This window comes from Urocampus carinirostris, chromosome 18, assembly GCF_059441175.1.
Source record: "Urocampus carinirostris isolate Australia breed hairy pipefish chromosome 18, RoL_Ucar_1.0, whole genome shotgun sequence".
In the NCBI taxonomy this organism is placed as follows: domain Eukaryota; kingdom Metazoa; phylum Chordata; class Actinopteri; order Syngnathiformes; family Syngnathidae; genus Urocampus; species Urocampus carinirostris.
The window spans coordinates 3,019,923-3,044,187 of record NC_142366.1 but is presented as its reverse complement, the minus strand read 5'-3'; the positions used below and the strand labels follow the sequence as shown (position 1 = coordinate 3,044,187).

The 24,265-nt window shown below is 40.9% G+C and overlaps 2 protein-coding genes across 2 annotated transcripts in view; one reads left to right on the top strand and one right to left on the bottom strand.

Annotated features, from left to right (window-relative positions):
* LOC148348030 (uncharacterized) overlaps positions 1-16,326 on the bottom strand; it is a 49,476-nt gene extending 33,150 nt beyond the window's left edge. Inside the window, exons 1-8 of the mRNA XM_088322118.1 lie at positions 16,097-16,326; positions 13,976-14,082; positions 13,757-13,890; positions 10,831-10,982; positions 2,925-3,095; positions 2,420-2,849; positions 1,384-1,488; positions 993-1,295 (exon numbers count right to left, since the gene is read on the bottom strand). Of these exons, the coding sequence (XP_088178244.1) occupies positions 993-1,295; positions 1,384-1,488; positions 2,420-2,849; positions 2,925-3,095; positions 10,831-10,982; positions 13,757-13,890; positions 13,976-14,082; positions 16,097-16,117 (1,423 nt within the window). The 5' untranslated portion in view covers positions 16,118-16,326. The remainder of the gene's footprint in view (positions 1-992; positions 1,296-1,383; positions 1,489-2,419; positions 2,850-2,924; positions 3,096-10,830; positions 10,983-13,756; positions 13,891-13,975; positions 14,083-16,096) is intronic.
* On the top strand, positions 1,413-23,069 carry LOC148348029 (uncharacterized). The gene is made up of 6 exons (XM_088322850.1): positions 1,413-1,503; positions 19,092-19,262; positions 19,338-19,767; positions 20,699-20,803; positions 20,892-21,194; positions 22,924-23,069. The coding sequence occupies exons 2-6, from the start codon at positions 19,260-19,262 to the stop codon at positions 23,067-23,069; spliced, it is 987 nt and encodes a 328-aa protein (XP_088178976.1). The 5' UTR covers positions 1,413-1,503; positions 19,092-19,259.
* Positions 23,070-24,265: the final 1,196 nt, after the last annotated feature.

Sequence of the window (24,265 nt, the reverse complement as noted above, 5' to 3'; positions counted from 1 at the left end):
TCGTCAGATCTTGACTATGTAATCGTGAACTTTGAGAAACCTGCGATACCCATGTATTTGGAATTCCCTGAATTGGAAAACACTGGAATTGTAATTTATTTGCTTATTTGATGAACCTTCTTGTCATTTGGATTTTCATTGTATTATTGTGTAACTTCAAAGTTTTAACAGAAAATAGATTTTGATTCATTATAAAACCCTATCATTATGCCGAGATGTAAATTTTATGACTAATAATAGGATCAACCAACATTAGAGTCGAGGACTGGTCATAAAACTGAAATAGAAATGAAACAGGGCTAGTAAAGAAAGAATAACCAAATTTAGGATTTCTCATCCAACACGTTAAACCGTGTAAAAGTGTTATTATACTATACTTTATGTTAAATGTAGGGGCAGCACGGCAGCACAGTGGTTAGCGCGTGTGCGGCACAGTTCTGAGGTCATTAGATCAAACCTTCCAGTGTGGAGTTAGCATGTTACCCCCGTGCTTGCGTGGTTTTCCTCCGGGCACTCTGTTTTCCCCCCACATTCCAAAAACATGCATGTCAGGTTAATTGGCCGGTCCAAATTGTCCCTTGGTGTGAATGAGCGAGTGAGCTGTCTGTCTCTATTTGCCCTGTGACTGGCTGGCAACCAGTTCAGTGTGTCCCCTGCCCACTGCCCGAAGATGGCTGGGATGGGGTCCAGCACCCCCGCGACCCTACTAAGGGTAAAGAGTGCAGATAACGGATGGATGGATGTTAAATGTAATGTATTGTCTTGTTTCTTGTTAATCAAATTGCCAGCTTATGCGAGCTATCATATACACTGATATCACTGATAAGTGGTATTCACTAAATGCCTTTTTGATAATTGGATATTCTTACCACCTGGGTTCAGAACACATTACCATTTATTTCAATGGCAATTTCCCCTTGCGATGCCCACCTCATAAAGGATTAATGTCATCATAACCCAGGGGTTTACTGTAATGATGCAAAGAAGCTCACCAGCCATTAGATGAACTGTGGCCCGCGTGGCCAAGCAGCAGAGCGATGAGACATTTGGGGTCCTGAAGGACCTCTTGGGCGGCAGCGGCTGGCTTTGCGGATCTTGCCCGACATCCTCGCGGCGGGCCGCCCGTTCCACGGCTGCCATGCCAGCAGCGGCTCGGCTCGCTGAGTCTTCTAGCTCGATTGCCGGCTCCTCCTCAGGCGCTTCCCTGAGTCGATTTCCCTGCTCAGGCCAGCGGTGCCGGGACTCTAAACCAGCATGATTTCTGTTGTCCGGTAAGAACGGGAGCTGTGGCATACCTAGCAATACAAAAGCATGTTAATTGACATATTACGCATGCTTTAAAAAGATTGAAAGTGATTGGCCACAATAAAATGTGCCTGGTACCATTAAGCAAATGCTGAGCTTCTCCTTGCTCTTCTTCATCAGCATCTTCTTGATGGACTTCAACAACTTCCTCGGGGTTGGTGGGAACTAACTTTTGCCCTCGACCTGCATAGCAACCATGTGAGCAACAAGTGTTCAAACAGGCGCAAATTTCCTTACTTGAAAGTAACAGATTATTTGAAAATCCCCTTTCCCTTTTCATTTCATCCAATTATTTGCTGCTTTATATAACTATTGATTGTAAAGAGGGTGCAAGTTGTGGGTATTGGGTCGGTATTGACATAGATACCTATACCTTGAGTAAATTGTGTAGTTTGGCGCTCCAACCCTAAAACCTTTTTTCATGTCCACTACGCCCTTCATGAAAACTCAACACGTTCCCTTTATTTTTTATTCGTTTTCCTAATGCTGTAAACATTACTTAAAATACATTTTATTATCCGAAGGTCAAACAACTGAATCTCTACTCTGTCTTTGCCTAATTGCATCACCACACGACAAAAATTAGGTCTTTCAGTGACAAAACATCCACAACTAAAATAAAGTGATCATCTATCACAGGGGTTAGGTACCAAAATGAACTGCTGTCATGCAAATTAAAAATCTTGATATTGTTTTTACAATTATAATATATTTAAATACTCATTTATCCAGAAAAACACAAATAAACACTTTTAAGAAGCTCAAGCATATCTTTGACAAATAAAAGCACAAGAGATGATTTTCTTATATTGATCTTTTACAAATAATGAATGTACCGTCAAATAATAAAAATCGGGGAGACGGTTTAGCCAATCAGAATGGAGAACACAATAAACCATGGAGTTTTCCAGATCTTTATCCACACATCAAGGAGCCCCCAATTTCTCGCGTTGGTTTGATTTACTACAGGCCTTCCAAAATGAGTCAAAATAGCACAACTTCCCATTTGAGAGAAACGTCTGGCACTGAACAAGTTAAAAATAAACAACAATCTGCATGAACATAAATCACCTTTTTCCAAAAATAAAAATGAAGTTAAATCAAATTGACTTGCCCCAAAAGTGAGAAGGTCCACGCAGAGGAGGTCCTCCAGGGATCCCGGCCAGACTAGCAGCTTCTTCCCACAGGTGATTGGGTAGCAAAGGCGGTGGGATGAGGTCCGGCCTGCCAGCAGATTCCTGGACAATAGGAAAATGAGGAAGGGGTGGTGCCTGGCAAGTGGGCTCGACCGCGAGGGGCTCAGCAGGGTCTTGTGGGGTTTCCGGGGGTGTGGTTTGAATACAAAGGGCAGCGTTGGGCGTGAGTCCGAGGGAGTGCAAGGAGCAGGCCAGCTCGGCCTCCCCGAAGCGTTTCCGGGGGAAGCCCTGGAGAAGAGAGAAGGCAGGTAGGGAGGGGTGACGTCCCATGATGTGCTCCACTACACTGCGAAGCGGCGCATCGGCCGGGAAACGTTCACGGATGGACTCACCGGACGGCAGCCGAATCTATGGCGAGGCAAAATAGTAACCATAAATTCTGCATCTCTTATTTATATGAAAACAGTGTCTTTACAACCTCACCATGAGTGTACAGTTGTTATCAATATTAGTTTCGACCTTTCCCCCCAAAGTTTGTCCTTGACTCCTGTTGGATGAAGTTGCTGGCTCCGCCTCTGTCCCATACTGGCAACTTGTCTTCTCCTGTAAGCTCCTTCGATCGTCTGCAATGCGCTTTAACACCAACTCTCGCTCCTAGAAAACAGAACAAGCACAAAATTATGACTAATGACATAATATTTGATGCACTCCAAAACAATCCCTTGCTTCTACGCCCTTAAGTTATTGCTGGTTCACGGCTTCGTGGATTTTGAAGTAAATTGTCTTTGTCATTGTCATTAACATTGTGTCCTTCAGCAGACAGCAGATGCTACCATGGGGACCAATCGTATATGTGTGCTTGGTGGAAGTGACTGCCAGTGTGCGTGACTGAATTGGGATTGCGTATGCTGTAAATCAATGGGCAAGGCAGGTGCACAAGTCATTAGGTCCACCAGAAATAAAAGGCGACAGCTAGCTTTTAATGAAGCATTGAAAACAAGTTAATCAATGAAATCGGATTGTGAGGAGAGCCAAAAGATAGTCATGTCAACTCATGTTTATTTGTATCACCCTTAATCACAAAGAGTCTCAAAGGGCTGCACAGACCACAGATTATTGCAAACCACAGACTATTATTACACCATCCCCTGATATAAAACCTACATGAGGGCAAGGAAAAACTCAAAAACCTCAACATGAGGAAAACGAAGAAACCTTCAGAAGGGGATCGCACATGAGGTAATCCCCCTTCCAAGGATGACCAGGGTGCAACATAAAATAGAGGTTATTCATATATCATAGAATAGAACTGTGTTTTAAGCCTAGATTTAAACAGTTCCACTGAGGTTACAGATTGAATCTCAGGGGGAAGAGCATTCCACAGCACCGGGGCCCTAATGGAGAACGCTCTCGAATCTGAGGAGCTCTTCTTGGCTTTTGGCATCACTAGTAGACCAGCATTTTCAGAGAGAAGGCTCCAGACCGGAAAATAGGGGGAAATTAAATCTGAAAGATATGAGGGAGCAAGTCCATGCATGATTTTGTATCCTACCAACAGAACCTTAAAATGACATCTTAAGCTAACAGGGAGCCAATGCAGGTTAGCTAAAATCGGGGTAATGTGATCAAACTTTCTTCTCTTCATTAAAAGCCCCGCTGCAGCATTTTGTACCAGCTGAAGGCTCTATATTTTGGACTTCGGGAAACCAGAGAGTAGTGCGTTACAGTAATTGAGATGGGAGGTAACAAACAAATGAATTATAATCTCCGCATCAGACTGAGACAGCTTAGGGCAAATTTTAGCAATGTTGCGAAGATGGAAAAAAGCTGTTCTAGTAATATTCTTAATGTGTGTTTGAAAGGACAGATTGGGGTCAAATATGACACCCAAAATTTGGGTGATATTACATTTGTCAATGTTCAGAGTTAAAAACAAGTCACGGCATTTACATGGACCAATAACTAACATTTCGGTCTTTTCAGAGTTACGGCGCAAGAAGTTGAGTGACATCCATTCTTTTATCTCAGTGAGGCAGACCTCCAAATTTCCACAGTTTAGTGTGGTAGATTCCTCCATTGTAAGATGAGTGTCATCTGCGTAGCAATGGAAACTGATGTAAACTGAGCAGTAGCTCAGGAGGTAGAGCGCTCGTCTTGGGATCAAGGTATCCCAGTTCGAATCCAGGCTCGTCCGTGTTACATGTCGAAGTGTCCTTGGGTAAGACACTGAACCCCTAATACCCCCAATAAGCAGGTTAGCGCCTTACATGGCTGCAAGGCCGCTATTGGGAAATGTGGAGCACATTGTAAAGCGCTTTGGGAAGTCATTGACTTGAAAAGCGCTATATAAATGCAGATCATTTCATTTCATTTCATGTTATATTTGCAAATTATATCACCTAATTGAAGCATGTAAATGCTGAAAAGAAGGGGACCAAGGACTGAACCGTGCGGAACACCACAGGTAACACTAAAGGGCTCAGATGTCATTTCACCAGAGGCAAGGGTTGCTTTATACTTTAACAAGCTGTCACACCAGGTTTGAAGGTTCAGATTTCCTGCAGTCTTGTTTAAGCGTCTAGTTTCATCAGTAAACCAAGGCGTGCGTCTTTTGGGTCGTGATTTAAGCCATGGAATCCAGGACACTAGCAAGGGTAGCATTAAACTCATTACTGAGTGAGTCAATAGAGCCCTTATATAAAGGAAACGACACAACTACTCCTGAAATTAGATCACAGAGCTCAGAATCTATGCCAGTGCAAATATTGCGGATACTAAATCCTTTAGTTTCTTGAATACATTGAGCCAGCACCTCAAATGTAACTAAATAATGATCAGAAATAACGGTAGTACACGGTAACACTGTCACATTTGAGGTTGAAACCTATTCGAGTCAGAACCAAGTCTAGTGTGTTTCCATCTTTAGGAGTCGGCAAATCAATCAGTTGATTAGAATCAAATGTGTCAATTAGTGACTGAAGCGCAACAGTAAGTAAACTGAGTGGGGAGTTCATATGAATTTTCAGGTCCCCATAATTATTATTTTGTCTGCATAGGTTACTAGGTCAGACAACAGTTCATGACTTGCGGGATATCAAAGGTGGCAGAAAAATGGCCCAAAAAGTCAAAATTTAGATGCAGACCCAAATTTATAAGTTCCCGACTATAGGTATTATTGGCCATGCATGTGTCCAGGAAAGAAAGCAAAATAGACAAGAGAATGTAATAAATTGAAAATTAGCTGAAGAGCTGTGAGCTGCTGCGTCCATGTGCGCCGCCATTATCATCAAAGATAGAAAATAAATGTTTATCACCAGCAGGGCCTCCGTGGATTATTAACAGGTTCGGAAAACGACTGAGGCGGCATCAGAAGAGAAGGCAAAGGTACGTAGGTCCAGCCTAATGCTACGGCAAGGCTAGGTAACAACCCACACGAGCTACCCATGCCAAACCTGTATATCACCAAACCCAGATCCATTACCCATGAAACGGATGAATTGGAGCAACAGCTTATGGGAAACCACTCAATCAAGAGAGTTGTTTATTAATCGTCGCAAAGACCTTGCTCAATTCGATAAATACCTGATGCTAGCGTGCAGCTAGCCAGCTGCCAGGAAACCGCTCTCTAAATTGCTTTCTTAATCTTAAAGGTTAAGCACTGCAATTTCGTTGAGCTTTTGTATAATGACAATAAAGACCATTCATTCAACTTCTATTCTGATTTATGTGTTTTTACTTGTCTATCTATTGTTGTTATTTTATTACAAGGTTTTCTTTCCGTTGGTAAGGACGTCATCCTGATCATCAGATCGCTTCCGGGTCATGTCATCGGACGTCCTTACTCACAGCTGCGCACGAGTTTGCCAACAAAAAAACTAGAACAAAAAAAAGTCCAAATTGAGGAATTTTTAAAAAATAATATTTTTTGTGTGATTCTGGACCTTCAACTAAATTGACCTCGACAGAAATAACGGAAGGTTCCCGAAAGATGTCGCCGAGGACGGAGGCGGTGACATAAGGCTAACCGCTAGCGCGTCAGAACCACACCAACATTGGGCTGAAGGAGGCTTTGAAAAAGACGCTGTCCTTTTTAGGGGTCGACGAGCTCGAACAACACACGCGGATAAACGACGTGATTGTCACTGGCATTCAGATCCAGCCGCGCTCTTATGCGAGCCGATGGCCGCAAGTAATGTTGAGCCCAGTGACAAGGAGACCAGGTGGACCAACAGGTTGTGTCCTTCCTCCTTAGCAACGGGATCGTGATGGACCTGGGACACATTAAGGCCTGTCACCCGCTACCGAAGAGGAAAGAGAGACTGCAAGCCGTAATAATGCGGTTTACCAATAGGAAGAACATTATTAATACAAGGGCATCAATTGAAAGGTACTAACGTTTTAATCAATGAGCATCTGACTAGGAAGAACTCGGACATTGCAAGGAAGGCAAGACTCCTAAAAAAGCATGGTAACATCCAACACACGTGGGTCACTGCGGGAACATTTTCATAAAACTGAACGGGACTCCAGAAGCTGCAAAAGTGTTACTGATAATAGATATAAGAACTGGACAAATACAACTTAACAGCAATAGATCAAAGTAGACAGCAATTGTATTAACCAAATGGCAATTACACCAACATCCCAGAATACACCTGGGAATGGCATGGACATGTTTATGACCGATTGGGAATTGGGACTTCATCAAACTATATTAGAGGGCGAGCTATCAGAGTTGAGATGTGGCGAATAGAGTGACGATGGTAATTTTGATCAATTAGACAAGGGCAACCAGTTATGAAATGAAATGAAATGAAATGAATGAATGATCTGCATTTATATAGCGCTTTTCAAGTCAATGACTTCCCAAAGCGCTTTACATTGTGCTTCACATTTCCCATGATCTGTGCAGCCATGTAAGGCGCTAAACTGCTTATTGGGGGTATTGGGGGTTCAGTGTCTTACCCAAGGACACTTCGACATGTAACACGGACAAGCCGGGATTCGAACTGGGATCCCTTAATCCTAAAACGATCGCTCTACCTCCTGAGCTACTGCCGCCCTAGTTCCCATCATTTATCTCAAGTAACTAAGTATCATACAGAGAAAAATAATATAATAATAATGTTAGATCAGAAGGGAAATTTACAATGATTCACATTAACAGTAGAAGAATGTATACAAATTTTGGAGCAATTATGGAATACTTGCAGTAATTTGAGAACCCATTTAGTGTTCTTGCAGTCTCTGAAACCTGGTTCAATGAGGAAAAGGGAGTCAATTTTGAAATAAATGATTATAATTTAAACCATGTAAATAGATCAAGTAAAACAGGAGGAGTCGCTGTATTCGTGCACAAGAAATTTAAATTTGAAGTAATAAAAAACACGTCAATGGTTTTCAATGATTTATTTGAATACTTAACATCAGAGATTATAAATGAAGAAAGGAGAAATATTATAGTCAGTTGTGTATACCAATCACCGCGCTCAAGTTAAGAAGTTTTCAAAAATTGGGCTGAAAAAAACATATTTAGCAATAAACAACAAAACACAATTCATCTGTGGAGATTTCTACAATAACCTGATGAATCCAAACAATCATAAAACCACTGATGACTATATTAACAGAATGTACAGCATGAGTTTATACCCAACTATATTAAGACCTAATAGAATTACTTCACAGTGCAACTCTAATTGACAATATATTTACAAATTATATTGAATTTACAAACGTCAGCGGATTACTGCTTTGTGACATTTCTGATCACCTACCAGTATTTACAGTGTATGATGAAAAGGTTACTAGACAAGAATCAACTATGGAATTTATTTAAGAACGGGTTACAACTAAGAGACAATTAAGTCACTTTATGAGGACTTAAACAAAACTGGAATATTATATATGGTACAGATTATGTGGATAGTGCCTTTGATATATTTTTTAGAAATACTCAGTACAGAATATAAGAAAAATTGTCCAATGAAAAAAAGTAATGTTAGCAGTAAATCAGTAAAGCATCTGTCGATGACTAAGGATTTATACAATGGTTGTAAGAAGAAAAACACTTAATATAGAAAATTCATTAAACTAAGAACCAAGGAAGCTGAATCACAATATAAAACATATAATAACAAATTGACGGGTATATTAAGAGCTAGTAAGAAATTATATCATACTGATTTATTACATACGAACAAAAAAAATATTATAAGTATTAGGGGAACATAAAATACTATAATAAAAGGTAATAAAGTAAGTACTGGTAATGCATATCCTAACTATTTCATTGACAAAAACAGTGAAAATTATAAATCAAATTGTGGAGAATTGTATTAATTTTTTGTTTTCAGTAAGACCAGAACCAGCTGCAAATATTCCTGAGGGCAGTAGCAAACAATTCAAATCACTGATAAAAATAAACCCAAAGTCAATGTTTTTGTGTGGTGTAACCGAATCAGAGTTATTAGACCTGGTAAGCAATTGTAACATTATAACATCAACTCATTGTGTTGACATAGATATGGTATTAGTTAAGCAAATTATATATAGAATTGTGAAACCAAAACAGATATCTGTATTTTATCATTTCTAACAGGGAAATTTCCAAATAAATTAAAATAGCAAAAGTGATACCAACATACAAAAATGTAAACAAACACATCTTCACAATTTACAGACCGGTATCTCTGCTTCCTCAGTTCTCAAAAATATTATAGAAAATTTATAGTAATAGACTAGAGAAATTTATAGATAAGCATAAATTAATTTATGAGAGTCAATATGGCTTTAGGGCTAACAGATCAACAACAGTGACAGTTATCGAAGGAATTACCAATACCATAGAAAAGAAGAGATATTTATTGATTTAAAAAAAGCAATTGATACTATCAATCATAAGTTACTATTCAAAAAACTGGAACAATATGGCATCAGGGGAGTAGCCTTAGGATGGATTGAAAGCTATATGACTGGGAGGCAACAATATGTAAAAATGGGAGAGTTGACATCTGGATACTAGAACATTTGTTGTGGAGTACCACAGGGTTCCGTCCTGGGTCCAAAGCTTTTCAATTTATAAGTTAACGATGTTTTTAATATTTCCAAACTATCAAAATTAGTCACTTTTGCAGATGACACTAACAGAAAGTTAAATTGGAAAACACCCAATAGACACATAGAAAGTAAGGTATCTAAAAGTATTTCAATTAATAATAAAGCCAAATTATTTTTAAATTATAATATGCTGTACTCTTTATATTGTTCTTTAGTTTTGTCATACTTAACGTACTGTGCAGAAGTTTGGTGCAATAATTACAAAAGTTCACTCCATCCCCTTTCTGTACTCCAAAAACAAGCAATAAGAATTATACACAAGGCAGGATACTGTGATTATACCAATATCCTAATTCTTCAGTTCAAATTATTAAAACTGTATGATCTAGTAGAGTTTTACACTTCCCCACTACTATTCAAAGTGAATAAAGATATATTGCCAGAGAACATACAAAAAACATTGACACGAAAAGAAGGAAGCTACAACTTGAGGGGATGTAATAACTTTAAAATCCAACCGGTGAGAACTACCAGGAAAAGTATGTGTGTGTCTGTATGTGGAGTTAAACTTTGGAACAAATAACAGGATGAGCTCAAACAATGTCCAAGTATTCACCTGTTCAATACAAAAAAACAATATTGGTAAAGTGCAGTGAGGAAGAAATTGGCGTTTGAATGATATTGCAAAAGGTAGATGTAAGCCAATCAATATTGTTATTATAATTATTATTACATTAATGATAGTAATAATAATAATTATTATTATAACTATCATTAATTGTTATTATTATCATAATTGGTGACTGAATGATATTAGGTGATTACTAGAATTATAGAGTGAATAAAGGGGTAAAACTAAATTAATCTGGTAGGATAAAAACAGCGATGAAGTGGTGATGGTCGTGATAATGAAGAGACTGTGTATCCACAGAGTCAATGTAAATATGTATATTCGAGAGGTGGTAGTCGTTTGTAAATACACAGAAAAGCTAACTGTGGGAAACAATTATTAATGAATTCAAATGGGTAGGATTTGATAAGTATGTGCTTCTTCCTACTCCCTTTCGAATATGTACGATGACATTGTGTTTTTTTTGTTTTTTTTCGGTATGTTGTTTTGCTTTTATTTTGTCATGTTCTAAATAAAAGTTTCATTCATTTATTCTTCTTGAGATAAGTTTGACCCTAAGGAGCTTTTATGAGGGGGTGTCGCTGCTTCACGGATGTTCACATTCCGCAGCAGGTTCCGGTCCCCATTAACCGAAATAACCAAGGCTTCACTGTGAACTCCCAGCCGATTGAGTATATATACTTTTTACCATTTCTGTACCTGTTTCTTTTGCCGACGCTCCGCCCTGGCCTCCTGAGCCACCCGTTGTCTCTGCTGCTCCTCAAAGTTACTGTTGTCTTGTTTAATTCGTGACTCGACAGGCGGCAGCTCTCGGGTTGGGGAGGATAAACTCAGCGGTGATGAGCCACTGGCTGGAAGATGAAGAACATTTTAGGAAGATTTAGGAAACCCAAAATGAAGAACTACAGTAGACCCCTGGGATACAGCTGCCTCTTTTTATGAAATTTCCCTACTATGACATCAAAGACAATGCAATGGGTCCCACGGATTGCAGGGTTTATTAAGTACGAGGCAAATACATAGCCATGGAAACAACCTTGCAAGCATCAAGAAATACGAAGAAGGCACACGAATTTCTACCCTCGCAAAGTTTCATGGCCATAACCAACCGGCCATCACAACTCTTATGCAGAATTGGGAGGCGATTAAAGCAAGAAACTCTTCTAGGGGCATGCTATCCTCCTAAGAGAAAGATTCAAATCGTTCTCGATTACAATCCGCTGTCCCCCCTCCCCTATTCATCCACCTGCTACTCCACTCATAGGCCTCAAGTCACATCACTCCAAAGATAGACATTTTAATTATTATATTACACATAATTCATACAGAAATTTATATTACTAATTTGTTATCTTAATTACCGAAAATTCCGGAATATAAGCTGCTACTATTTTCCCAAATGTTCAGCCCTGCGGCTTATTCAGTGAAGCGGCCAATTTATGAAGTTTTTCTAACGGGCCACCAGCAGCACTCGAGTACGAAGGGTAGGAGGTAGTCTGCATCCTCATAATTTACGTTCAAATTGTACATATGACAAAGTTTCTTTCCTATAATGAGGAAGATGCCCTTGATGGCGACAGTTATAAGGAGAAAGATGAGGACGGTTTCCCGTGAATTTCACAATTGCGGTACGGCTTATTTTAACAACTACCGTATTTTCCGCACTATAAGGCGCACCAGGTTATAGGGCACACCCCGAAAAAATAGTTTTTTAGTTCCTATATTTGACATACATAAGGCGCACCGGATTATAAGGCGCTACAATGGGAACGTCGACAAAACGGTCAGATAGTTCAGTCAAACTTATTACCCCCTTAACATTCCGAAAGCTTGCAAAGAAGCAAATACCTGTCTCAGACATGTACGGAAACAGTGTCTGTACGATGTCACTCAAAGTTCCAAATATCATTCGGAAGGTTAAAGTCTTGGGATTCAAGAAATGCCAACCATACCTTAGTTTCTATTTTCTTTTTCACTCGCAACTTTACTGTGCATATGACAATAAACACTTGGAATTGAGTTTAATTTAATTTTGCACCGCTTATCACAGAAACATCGAGTTCAGTCTGAAACAAGATACTGGGAAAATATATAGCCGGAGTAGCTCACCGAAGTCGTTGTGTTCAATAATAATGTGCAGCCATGGTCCTCTTATATCCGTGAGTGTAGTAAATCCAGGAGAGTAAAATATTTACAAATACAGTACAGAATAGTAAAATACTGTTTCCTCTATGCCGTAGTTCGACCTAACATGCTATTCACATTCAACTTTTTCGGCCAATTGCAGGCTTTGTTTCGCCCCTTTAGCCTATGCGAGCCTGTAAATGATTAAAAGGATCCGCCCCCTTTACCTCCGAATAACTTTAGCCGAGACACAGTTTAGCAAAGCATAAACTACTCAGTTCATCAACCACTTTAGGTGCGCCTTGTAGTGCGGAAAATACGGTACGCTTCATGCGTAGCGGGCGTGTTAGGAGTAGCGTGGTGGTACCTTTCACAGGCACGGTTTGGGATGAAAGTTATGTTTTTATTATTAAAACTTTGAAAACTCTCTTGGTGTACCGTCTTTCTTTGTAAATATGTGTAACCATGTATAATATGTATTTGCAACTGTATATTTCTGTAATGTATTTATTTTAGAGACTTATTGTGATATGTTTTCTACCGTCGAATCAAAAAGAAGGGGCGGAGCAAACGCGGGCTGATGGGAAGTGGGGTGAAGCTGAGTTAAATCTGTTTGTTGTTGTAGCGGACAATAGTGGATATTTATTTTTCCAACTCTTAACTTTGGAAATATACATTTTTTTCATTGGATTACTTTTAACGGGCCCCGGACTTTAAAGGTTTGCATTAAATTATAACTACCGGTATCATTTTCCGTTCACATTGCTGACTGCAGTGATTGCATTGAGTACTATATATGTAATCACAATTGTGGCACCTAAAGTCAGATTTGGGATGAATTTGTGACTGTGTTACATATTTCAATGTGGGCTCGTGCGGCCCATGCACAGGTGCGGATTGTGTAAGGGCAAAATCAGCAAATCCCGTAAAATATGGTGCATGCGGCTTATAATCATATGCGCTCTATGGTCCGAGTTATACAGTATTTAATGGGCAGCCCGGCGCCGCAGTGGTTAGCGTGTGTGCGGCACGGTTCTGAGGTCATGAGATTGAACCACATGTGTAAATTTTGCATGATCTCTGCGTGCTTGCGTGGGTTTCCTGCGGGCACTCCGGTTTCCTCCCATATTCCAAAAACATGCATGCTAGGCTGATTGGCTGGTTCAAATTGTCCCTAGGTGTGAATGAGCAAGCAAATTGTCTCTGCCTGTGTGCCCTGCGACTGGCTGGGAACCATTTCAGGGTGTCCCCTGCCAACTACCCAAAGATGGTTGGGATGGGCTCCGGCACCCCCGCGACCTTACTGAGGATAAGCGGTGCAGATAATGGATGGATGGATAATTGTTTTATCTGGAATAACAAAAAATGTTTGGAATTCATTAGGTAATTACCATTGGTTCCTATCCCTCACCAAATGACAATTTTACCTTGCGATACCCACTTCAGAACGGATTTATGTTTTATCCCGGGGGTCTACTGTTCTACTTGTGTTCCATCACACCTTCACAGTCAGCATTCGATTCAGACATGCTAACAGACTCTTTAGGTGGATTGAAAGCGTCAAAAGCAGTTTCTGTAGGCCCCGTTTGCTGCTTAAGCAAACTGTGTCTCTGATCCTGATTACCTTGCAAGAGCCTATTGGAATAAAAAGAGGAAAAAAAAATATATATTTTTTTAAAAAACAAACTGAGACTGGGATTGCACTTTTAGGCGTACTCACCACTCGGCTGCATCCATTACGCAAAAATGACCAGCCTGCACTGCCGCCTGGATCTGCTCCGGTGTGAAGCCCATTTCATTGAGAGTTTGGAAAAGCTCCCCAATTGTCTTCAAGAAACAAGAAGCATGAAGGGCTTCTGGACACTGTTTCCTGATATAAGAACATTGCAGTCTACAAGCACTACATTGTAAATATTGCCCATGTTTATTTGTAACACCCTTAGTCACAAAATGTCTCAATGGGCTTTACAGACTACAGACTACCATTACACCACACCATCTCCTGATCTAAAACTTAAATGAGGGCAAGGAAAATCTCACAAAAGCCAGCATTAGGAAAATGAAGAAATGTTGAGAATGGGCCACAAATGAGGTGAACCCTCTTCCAAAATGCTGCAGGAAACTTGGACGCAAATAGCATCCAATCAAGTTTGACGGTTTCCGTCAGACCTGGTAGTACAGTGGAACCTCGGTTTTCAAACGCCTCTCAGTTCGGACAAATCGGTGTTCGACCAAAAATTTCGAGAAATTCTTGCTTTGCTTTTCGGTCAAAAAATTGGAGTTCGAACGCCAGTACGCTAGGGTGGAATGCTGAGTGGCGTACGGGTGTTTTAGCCCCTAATTATGCCTCCGAAGAAGGTCGGTGCAACAGGACAGGTGAAAAAAGACAAGTTGTTCGTAAAACTATTGCTTTTAAGAAAGACATAATAGCTAAATATGAAAGAGGTGTACGAATTTCCGATCTTGCTAGTGAATACAGCATGGCTAAATCTACTATCAGTACGATAGTAAAGAATAAGGAGGCTGTGAAATCGAGTGATGCGGCTAAGGAAGTTAGCGCTATAAGCAAGCAACTGCCGCAAGTTTTGGAAGAGGTTGAAAAACTTTTGATGATTTTTCTCTCCCCACCGTCCACCACAAAGGTAAGAAATCCTATTCATAATCCTTTTTTATTTTTACACGTTCATGTTAGCGTAATCGTTCGTACGGAAGATTACGCCAACATACGATTAGCCTGGGTTAGCTTCATGTTTACATTCATGGTAAACATTCAGGGTGTTAAAACGATTTTACATTACTTTTAATGGGAAAAACGATTTTCGGTGATCGAACAAATTGGTTTTCGAACAGGGTTCTGGAACGGATTATGGTCGAGAACCGAGATTCCACTGTACAGCTTGCTGAATTATAAAGCAGCTCTTGCAACCCCAGTTAAAACAGCTTATTTCTTTAAGGTTATTGCTGCACATAAACCCCCCAAAACCTTTACGACATTGTAGCGGCTCTCATGAAGCAACAGATTATTTCAGATGGTTCTACCCATTCAGTCCATGACATTTTGGTTTTATTTAAAGGGACGGTGTATAATAGTTAGTGCTTCCTAGTGGTGCAAAAAAAAAAAAAAAAAAACTCCGTCCAATTAAAAAAAAACAAACAAACATTGATTTGAATACTGGGCAAAAATACATGAACTATCATAATCATGAACTTTTCTTTCCAGTTTTAGTGATTTGTCACTTGATAATCTTACACAGGTGACGATTACAACCAAACTTACTACTTGCCTGGGTGTCCCATTTCCAGGACCGCTGGGTAAAAATATTTTGGGGATTTTTAAAAACGTTTATTATTTTATCCTCGTCGTCCACGTCAAATCGCGCTGCGCTACGTTGTGATCAATGACAAAGACAATGTTATTCTACTAGTTCCATGAAAACTGTTAGGTCAGCCTTGGTAATATGTCTGCAAAAACTACATTCATTAATTTTGTCCAAGAAAAGTGAAATTATTTTCTAGAAGGTTGACCGAACTCAAATTGATGAAACAATTACAAAAACCACACGATGACGTCACAACCATCGTCCAACTATTTACCTTTAACAGTTTATTTTTTATTTACACGACACAATTTCAAACATGTTTGAAGTGGACGCCTAAACACAAAAATTCACATAAATGAACGAACCATTTATAGTAATACAGGAAAAAAAATCGTAATAATTTGTGACGCCTACCTGTCACTTGTTAGCATAACAACTAGCTTAGCTACTGAGTCTATCTGGCAAGCTAACATGCCTCGAAACACGTCGTGACGTGACTTTTACAACACTAAAAAGCTTACCGGGGAGCCTGAAGAACTCATATCCGCTTCTTGCGTGGGTTAAAAAACACTCGAGCGGGATAAAACATAAATTTCGTGGATTTGGCGCATCGACTTGTTTTTCTTTTTAAATCGCAGCCGGCTATGCTAGCAGGCACGAGAAAAGTCCCGCCCCCTTTGATTGACAGCTGGATAACAACAAACTGTCCAGATTTTCTAAACATCCGCGAAATTAAAGTAGATATTCATTACTTTGATGGACATAGAACAGCTTTATGACGTATGTATTAACTTATTTTGGTCAAGTCATCAAACAGAAAAAAGACGTGGAATCAAGGTATATTTATTTTGGTTTCGACAAGAGTCCCGCCCACAGACATGTACAGAACAAAACATACGACACGCCTCTTTGATTCGCGTGCCTAATGCGAGCGTATGCTCGTAAGGTCAAACTACTCTTCCAGTACATGAGGACGGAGTCGAGAAAAATAACCCGAAAGACAATGCCGGCATATTGTGCTGTCCCAGGAAGCTGGCAAAACCATTCATATACAAAAATGTTTTTGCCTCTATTTTTTTTCATTATTTATTTTGTTGAGAGCTTCTGTAGCTCAATCTCTCTTGGTGGCTTACAATGTTTTTAAAAATGAGACAGCACCGCATAGCCAGATTCACGCTCCTTGATTTACAAGAAAAAGGTTTAAAACACACTTCTACTCTATAGCATATGAATAACCTATATTTTTTGTTGACAATATACTGGACTGTCTCAGAAAATTAGAATATTGTGATAAAGTTCTTTATTTTCTGTAATGCAATTAAAAAAACAAAAATGTCATACATTCTGGATTCATTACACATCAACTGAACTATTTCAAGCCTTTTATTATTTTAATATTGCTGAATTTGGCTTACAGCTTAAGAAAACTCAAAAATCCTATCTCAAAATATTAGAATATCATGAAAAAGTATATAAGTAGGTTATTCAACTAATCACCTGAATCCTCTAATTAACTCGAAACACCTTGCGAGGGTTTCCTGAGCCTTAAAAACACTCAGCTTGGTTCAGTAAACTGAATCACAAGTATGGGGAAGACTGCTGATCTGACTGCTGTCCAGAGGACCATCATTGATACCCTCCATCAGGAGGATAAGACACAAAAATAAATTTCTCAAAGAGCAGGCTGTTCACAGTGTGCAGTTTCAAAGCATTTCCACAAAAAGTCTGTTGGAAGGGAAAAATGTGGCCGGAAACGCTGCACAACCAAGAGAGATGACCGCAGCCTTAACAAAATTGTGAAGAAGAGCCGCTTCCAGAATTTGGGGGAGCTTCAAAGACAGTGGGCTGAAGCCGGAGTCCAGGTATCAAAAGCCACAGTTGACAGACGTGTCCGGGAAATGGGCTACAATAGCCGTATTCCCATGGTCAAGCCACTTCTGAACTCAAGACAACGGAAGAAGCGTCTGACTTGGGCTATGGAGAAGAAGCACTGGACAGTTGCAGAGTGGTCCAAAGTCCTCTTTTCAGACGAAAGCAAGTTTTGCATTTCATTTGGAAGTCAAGGCGCCAGAGTCTGGAGAAAGGCTGGAGAGGAGCAAAATCCAAGTTGCTTGAAATCCAGTGTGAAGTTCCCACAGTCAGCAATGGTTTGGGGAGCCATGTCAGCTGCTGGTGTTGGTCCACTGTGTTTCATCAAGTCCAGAGTAAATGCAACTGTGTACCAAGAGATTTTAGAGCACTACATGCTTCCATCTGCTGAAAAGCTCTATGGAGATGAGGATTTCATTTTCCAGCATGATCTGGCACCTGCCCACAGTGCCAAAACCACCAGTAACTGGTGCACTGACCATGGCATCACTGTCCTTGATTGGCCTGCTAATTCCCCTGACCTGAACCCCATCGAGAATTTGTGGGGTATAGTTAAGAAGAAGATGAAAGACACCAGACCTACAAATGCAAATGAGCTGAAGGCCGCTATCGAAGCATCCTGGGCATCAATAACACCTCAGCAATGCCACAGGCTGATTGCCTCCATGCCACGCCGGATTGATGCAGTAATCCGTGCAAAAGGATTCCCAACCAAGTACTGAATGCATCAATGGACATTTTCAAATGTTTGATTTAGTTTTGCTGTTATAAAATTATTTTTTTTACTTGGTCTGAGGAAGTATTCTAATATTTTGAGATAGGATTTTTGAGTTTTTTTCAGCTGTAAGCCAAAATCAGCAATATTCAAATAATAAAAGGCTTGAAATAGTTCAGTTGATGTGTAATGAATCCAGAATGTATGACATTTTTGTTTTTTTAATTGCATTACAGAAAATAAAGAACTTTATCACAATATTCTAATTTTCTGAGACAGTCCAGTATGTGTATTATTTGTTATTGCAACATCCATTGCAGCCTGGTTATCCTGAAAAGGGGATTACCACATGTGCGGTCCCTTCTCAAGGTTTCTTCATTTTCCTCACGTTGAGGTTTTTGAGTTTTTTCTTGCCCTCATGTTGATTTCAGATCAGGGGATAGTGTTAATAATAGTATGTAATAATAGTCTGTGCAATAACCTATGCAGCCCTTTGAGACTATTTGTGATTAAGGGTGATACAAATAAACATGAGTTGACATGACTATCTTTTGGCTCTCCTCACAATCCGATTTCATTGATTAACTTGTTTTCAATGCTTCATTAAAAGCTAGCTGTCGCCTTTTATTTCTGGTGGACCTAATGACTTGTGCACCTGCCTTGCCCATTGACTTACAGCATACGCAATCCCAATTCAGTCACGCACACTGGCAGTCACTTCCACCAAGCACACATATACGATTGGTCCCCATGGTAGCATCTGCTGTCTGCTGAAGGACACAATGTTAATGACAATGACAAAGACAATTTACTTCAAAATCCACGAAGCCGTGAACCAGCAATAACTTAAGGGCGTAGAAGCAAGGGATTGTTTTGGAGTGCATCAAATATTATGTCATTAGTCATAATTTTGTGCTTGTTCTGTTTTCTAGGAGCGAGAGTTGGTGTTAAAGCGCATTGCAGACGATCGAAGGAGCTTACAGGAGAAGACAAGTTGCCAGTATGGGACAGAGGCGGAGCCAGCAACTTCATCCAACAGGAGTCAAGGACAAACTTTGGGGGGAAAGGTCGAAACTAATATTGATAACAACTGTACACTCATGGTGAGGTTGTAAAGACACTGTTTTCATATAAATAAGAGATGCAGAATTTATGGTTACTATTTTGCCTCGCCATAGATTCGGCTGCCGTCCGGTGAGTCCATCCGTGAACGTTTCCCGGCCGATGCGCCGCTTCGCAGTGTAGTGGAGCACATCATGGGACGTCACCCCTCCCTACCTGCCTTCTCTCTTCTCCAGGGCTTCCCCCGGAAACGCTTCGGGGAGGCCGAGCTGGCCTGCTCCTTGCACTCCCTCGGACTCACGCCCAACGCTGCCCTTTGTATTCAAACCACACCCCCGGAAACCCCACAAGACCCTGCTGAGCCCCTCGCGGTCGAGCCCACTCGCCAGGCACCACCCCTTCCTCATTTTCCTATTGTCCAGGAATCTGCTGGCAGGCCGGACCTCATCCCACCGCCTTTGCTACCCAATCACCTGTGGGAAGAAGCTGCTAGTCTGGCCAGGATCCCTGGAGGACCTCCTCTGCGTGGACCTTCTCACTTTTGGGGCAAGTCAATTTGATTTAACTTCATTTTTATTTTTGGAAAAAGGTGATTTATGTTCATGCAGATTGTTGTTTATTTTTAACTTGTTCAGTGCCAGACGTTTCTCTCAAATGGGAAGTTGTGCTATTTTGACTCATTTTGGAAGGCCTGTAGTAAATCAAACCAACACGAGAAATTGGGGGCTCCTTGATGTGTGGATAAAGATCTGGAAAACTCCATGGTTTATTGTGTTCTCCATTCTGATTGGCTAAACCGTCTCCCCGATTTTTATTATTTGACGGTACATTCATTATTTGTAAAAGATCAATATAAGAAAATCATCTCTTGTGCTTTTATTTGTCAAAGATATGCTTGAGCTTCTTAAAAGTGTTTATTTGTGTTTTTCTGGATAAATGAGTATTTAAATATATTATAATTGTAAAAACAATATCAAGATTTTTAATTTGCATGACAGCAGTTCATTTTGGTACCTAACCCCTGTGATAAATGATCACTTTATTTTAGTTGTGGATGTTTTGTCACTGAAAGACCTAATTTTTGTCGTGTGGTGATGCAATTAGGCAAAGACAGAGTAGAGATTCAGTTGTTTGACCTTCGGATAATAAAATGTATTTTAAGTAATGTTTACAGCATTAGGAAAACGAATAAAAAATAAAGGGAACGTGTTGAGTTTTCATGAAGGGCGTAGTGGACATGAAAAAAGGTTTTAGGGTTGGAGCGCCAAACTACACAATTTACTCAAGGTATAGGTATCTATGTCAATACCGACCCAATACCCACAACTTGCACCCTCTTTACAATCAATAGTTATATAAAGCAGCAAATAATTGGATGAAATGAAAAGGGAAAGGGGATTTTCAAATAATCTGTTACTTTCAAGTAAGGAAATTTGCGCCTGTTTGAACACTTGTTGCTCACATGGTTGCTATGCAGGTCGAGGGCAAAAGTTAGTTCCCACCAACCCCGAGGAAGTTGTTGAAGTCCATCAAGAAGATGCTGATGAAGAAGAGCAAGGAGAAGCTCAGCATTTGCTTAATGGTACCAGGCACATTTTATTGTGGCCAATCACTTTCAATCTTTTTAAAGCATGCGTAATATGTCAATTAACATGCTTTTGTATTGCTAGGTATGCCACAGCTCCCGTTCTTACCGGACAACAGAAATCATGCTGGTTTAGAGTCCCGGCACCGCTGGCCTGAGCAGGGAAATCGACTCAGGGAAGCGCCTGAGGAGGAGCCGGCAATCAAGCTAGAAGACTCAGCGAGCCGAGCCGCTGCTGGCATGGCAGCCGTGGAACGGGCGGCCCGCCGCGAGGATGTCGGGCAAGATCCGCAAAGCCAGCCGCTGCCGCCGAAGAGGTCCTTCAGGACCCCAAATGTCTCATCGCTCTGCTGCTTGGCCACGCGGGCCACAGTTCATCTAATGGCTGGTGAGCTTCTTTGCATCATTACAGTAAACCCCTGGGTTATGATGACATTAATCCTTTATGAGGTGGGCATCGCAAGGGGAAATTGCCATTGAAATAAATGGTAATGTGTTCTGAACCCAGGTGGTAAGAATATCCAATTATCAAAAAGGCATTTAGTGAATACCACTTATCAGTGATATCAGTGTATATGATAGCTCGCATAAGCTGGCAATTTGATTAACAAGAAACAAGACAATACATTACATTTAACATCCATCCATCCGTTATCTGCACTCTTTACCCTTAGTAGGGTCGCGGGGGTGCTGGACCCCATCCCAGCCATCTTCGGGCAGTGGGCAGGGGACACACTGAACTGGTTGCCAGCCAGTCACAGGGCAAATAGAGACAGACAGCTCACTCGCTCATTCACACCAAGGGACAATTTGGACCGGCCAATTAACCTGACATGCATGTTTTTGGAATGTGGGGGGAAAACAGAGTGCCCGGAGGAAAACCACGCAAGCACGGGGGTAACATGCTAACTCCACACTGGAAGGTTTGATCTAATGACCTCAGAACTGTGCCGCTATACAAATAAAAATTACTTGACTTGAATTGTAAAATGTTCCACTATCAGGGTTTCTACAACCGTTTTAACTCTTCATGTGGCAAGTGTTCGATTTCCGGCTCCTCCGTGTTATATGTCGAAGTGTCCTTGGGCAAGGCACTGAATCCCTAATGCCTTCAATAAGCAGGTAGGCGCCTTGCATGGCTGCACGGCCGCCATTAGTGAGTGTGCGTGAATGGGTAAGTGTGAAGCAAATTGTAAAGCGCTTTGTGAAGTCTTCATTGATTTGAAAAGCACTATATAAATGCAGACCATTTACCATTTATAGTATACAGTGTATATGGTCACTTCAGTAGACGTCATAACTAGATTCATAGCTTTGTGTTTTTTCTTTTTAAAACATTTTATACATACCGCATTTCTATTGGTATTTTTTTTAGCCTAGAGTGGCGAGTGACTATAAATATAAAGACCTGTAGACTATTATTACACCATCCCCTGATCTAAAACCTGTATGAGGGCAAGGAAAAACTCAACATGAGGAAAACAAAGAAACCTTAAGAAGGGACCGCCCAGGAGGTAAACCCTCTTCCAGGATGACCAGGCTGCAATGGATGTTGAATTATCAATGTGAACAAGACGTTATTCATATGCTATAGAATATAGTTGTGTTTTAAGCCCAGATTTAAACAGTTCCATTGAGGTTGCAGATCTGTGGTCTGTGCAGCCCTTTGAGACTCCTTGTGATTAAGGGCTATACAAATAAACATGACTTGACTGACAGCCAAGTGCGGGTAGGCAGGCCAGAAAACCACAATATGATAGACAGACAGACAGACAATTTATTCATCGTCATTGGCAAATTCACATTTCCAGCAGTATCATCAGGTTAAAAATAAAATAAGAGATATAGAATACAAAAAAAAACAGTATAACATGTAGAATAAAGAGCATTTAAATAATGTTCCAAAGAATAGACACTGTAATAAAAATAGAGCAAAATATGCAAATGTGAGGTTGGGGTTTAATGTGGGCTTTTACTCCCTCGGGTGAAGTTTAAGAGCCTCATGGCACGAGGGATAAAGGATCGCCTTAGTCTGTCTGCGGAACAAGACAGCGACAGCAGTCTGTCGCAAAAGCTGCTCTTCTGTCTGGAGATGATGCTGTGTGGTGGATGTACAGAGGCGCCAGCCTGCCACGGTTTGGGAACCATTGATGTAGACTCCCACCTTCCCCTGGTTGGCAAACTGCAGAGGGTCGATGGTATGGCAGACCTGTGGCCTCAGGTGGTGAAGCAGCAACCGCTCAATGGTCTTCATCACATGTGATGTCAGGGCGACCGGCCTGAAGTCGTTGAGCTCCTTAGGTGGAGGCGGGTTGCAGGGGTTCTGTGGGCACGTCAAGCTTCCACCTCTTAACAGACCCTAGATGCACAGGAGTTGGCAAGCGGAGAGCAACAAAAAAGCTGTCAGAAGAGGCAAAAAAAGGCAGATTCTGGTTGTGGCTGCGGGGGAATGATTGGAGCAGGGGGCCTTCAAGCAACACTTTTGCCATCAGTGGGGTTGTCAGGGAGTCTGCCAAGCCATTGCTTCACCACCGGGAGATGTCCTGGGGTTAAAGGAGCGAGACATCAATGACAGGTGGTCCCCATCTGATGACCCAGTCAGGCAAATTGTTCAGGGTACACTCGCATTCCAAAGGTGAGTGAGGTCCCTTCTTCACTGGCAAGCTAGTTGGACCAGCTGGCAAACTTTTTTATTAAGAAGTGGCTGGGGATGCCTAGATACCTCTCAGACGTGAGCTACTTCGGTCAGAACATACTCCAACTGCCGCTGCATTCCATCAGTATTAGATACAAGTCAAGTCAAGTCATTTTTATTTGTATAGCCCTAAATCACGGACGAGAAGAGTAGGTTATTTATATGCTATGGAGTAGAAGTGAGTTTTAAGCTTAGATTTAAACATTTCCACTGAGGTTGCAGATCGGATCTCAGGGGGAAGAGCATTCCACAGCACCGGTGCCCGGATGGAGAACGCTCTTGAACCAGCAGAACACTTCTTTGCTCTTGGGATCATCAGAAGACCGGCACTCTCAGATCGTAGGCTTCGGACCGGGACATAGGGGCAAATCAGATCTGAAAGATAAGAGGGAGCAAGTCCATGTATGATTTTGTATAATACTAAGAGAACCTTGAAATCACATCTAAGGCTAACTGGGATCCAATGCAGGTTAGCCAAAATTGGTGTTATGTGATCGTACTTTTTTGTCCTAGTGAAAAGCCTCGCTGCTGCATTTTGTACCAGCTGAAGAGACTTGATTCTAGACTTCGGGAGACCAGAGAGTAGTGCATTACAGCAATCGAGACGGGAGGTAACAAACGCATGAATTATAATTTCCGCATCCGACTGAGAAGGTATTGAACGGATTTTTAGCAATGTTACGAAGATGGAAGAAAGCGGTTCTAGTAATTTTATTTACATGCATTTCAAAGGATAGATCAGGGTCAAATATGACACCTAAATT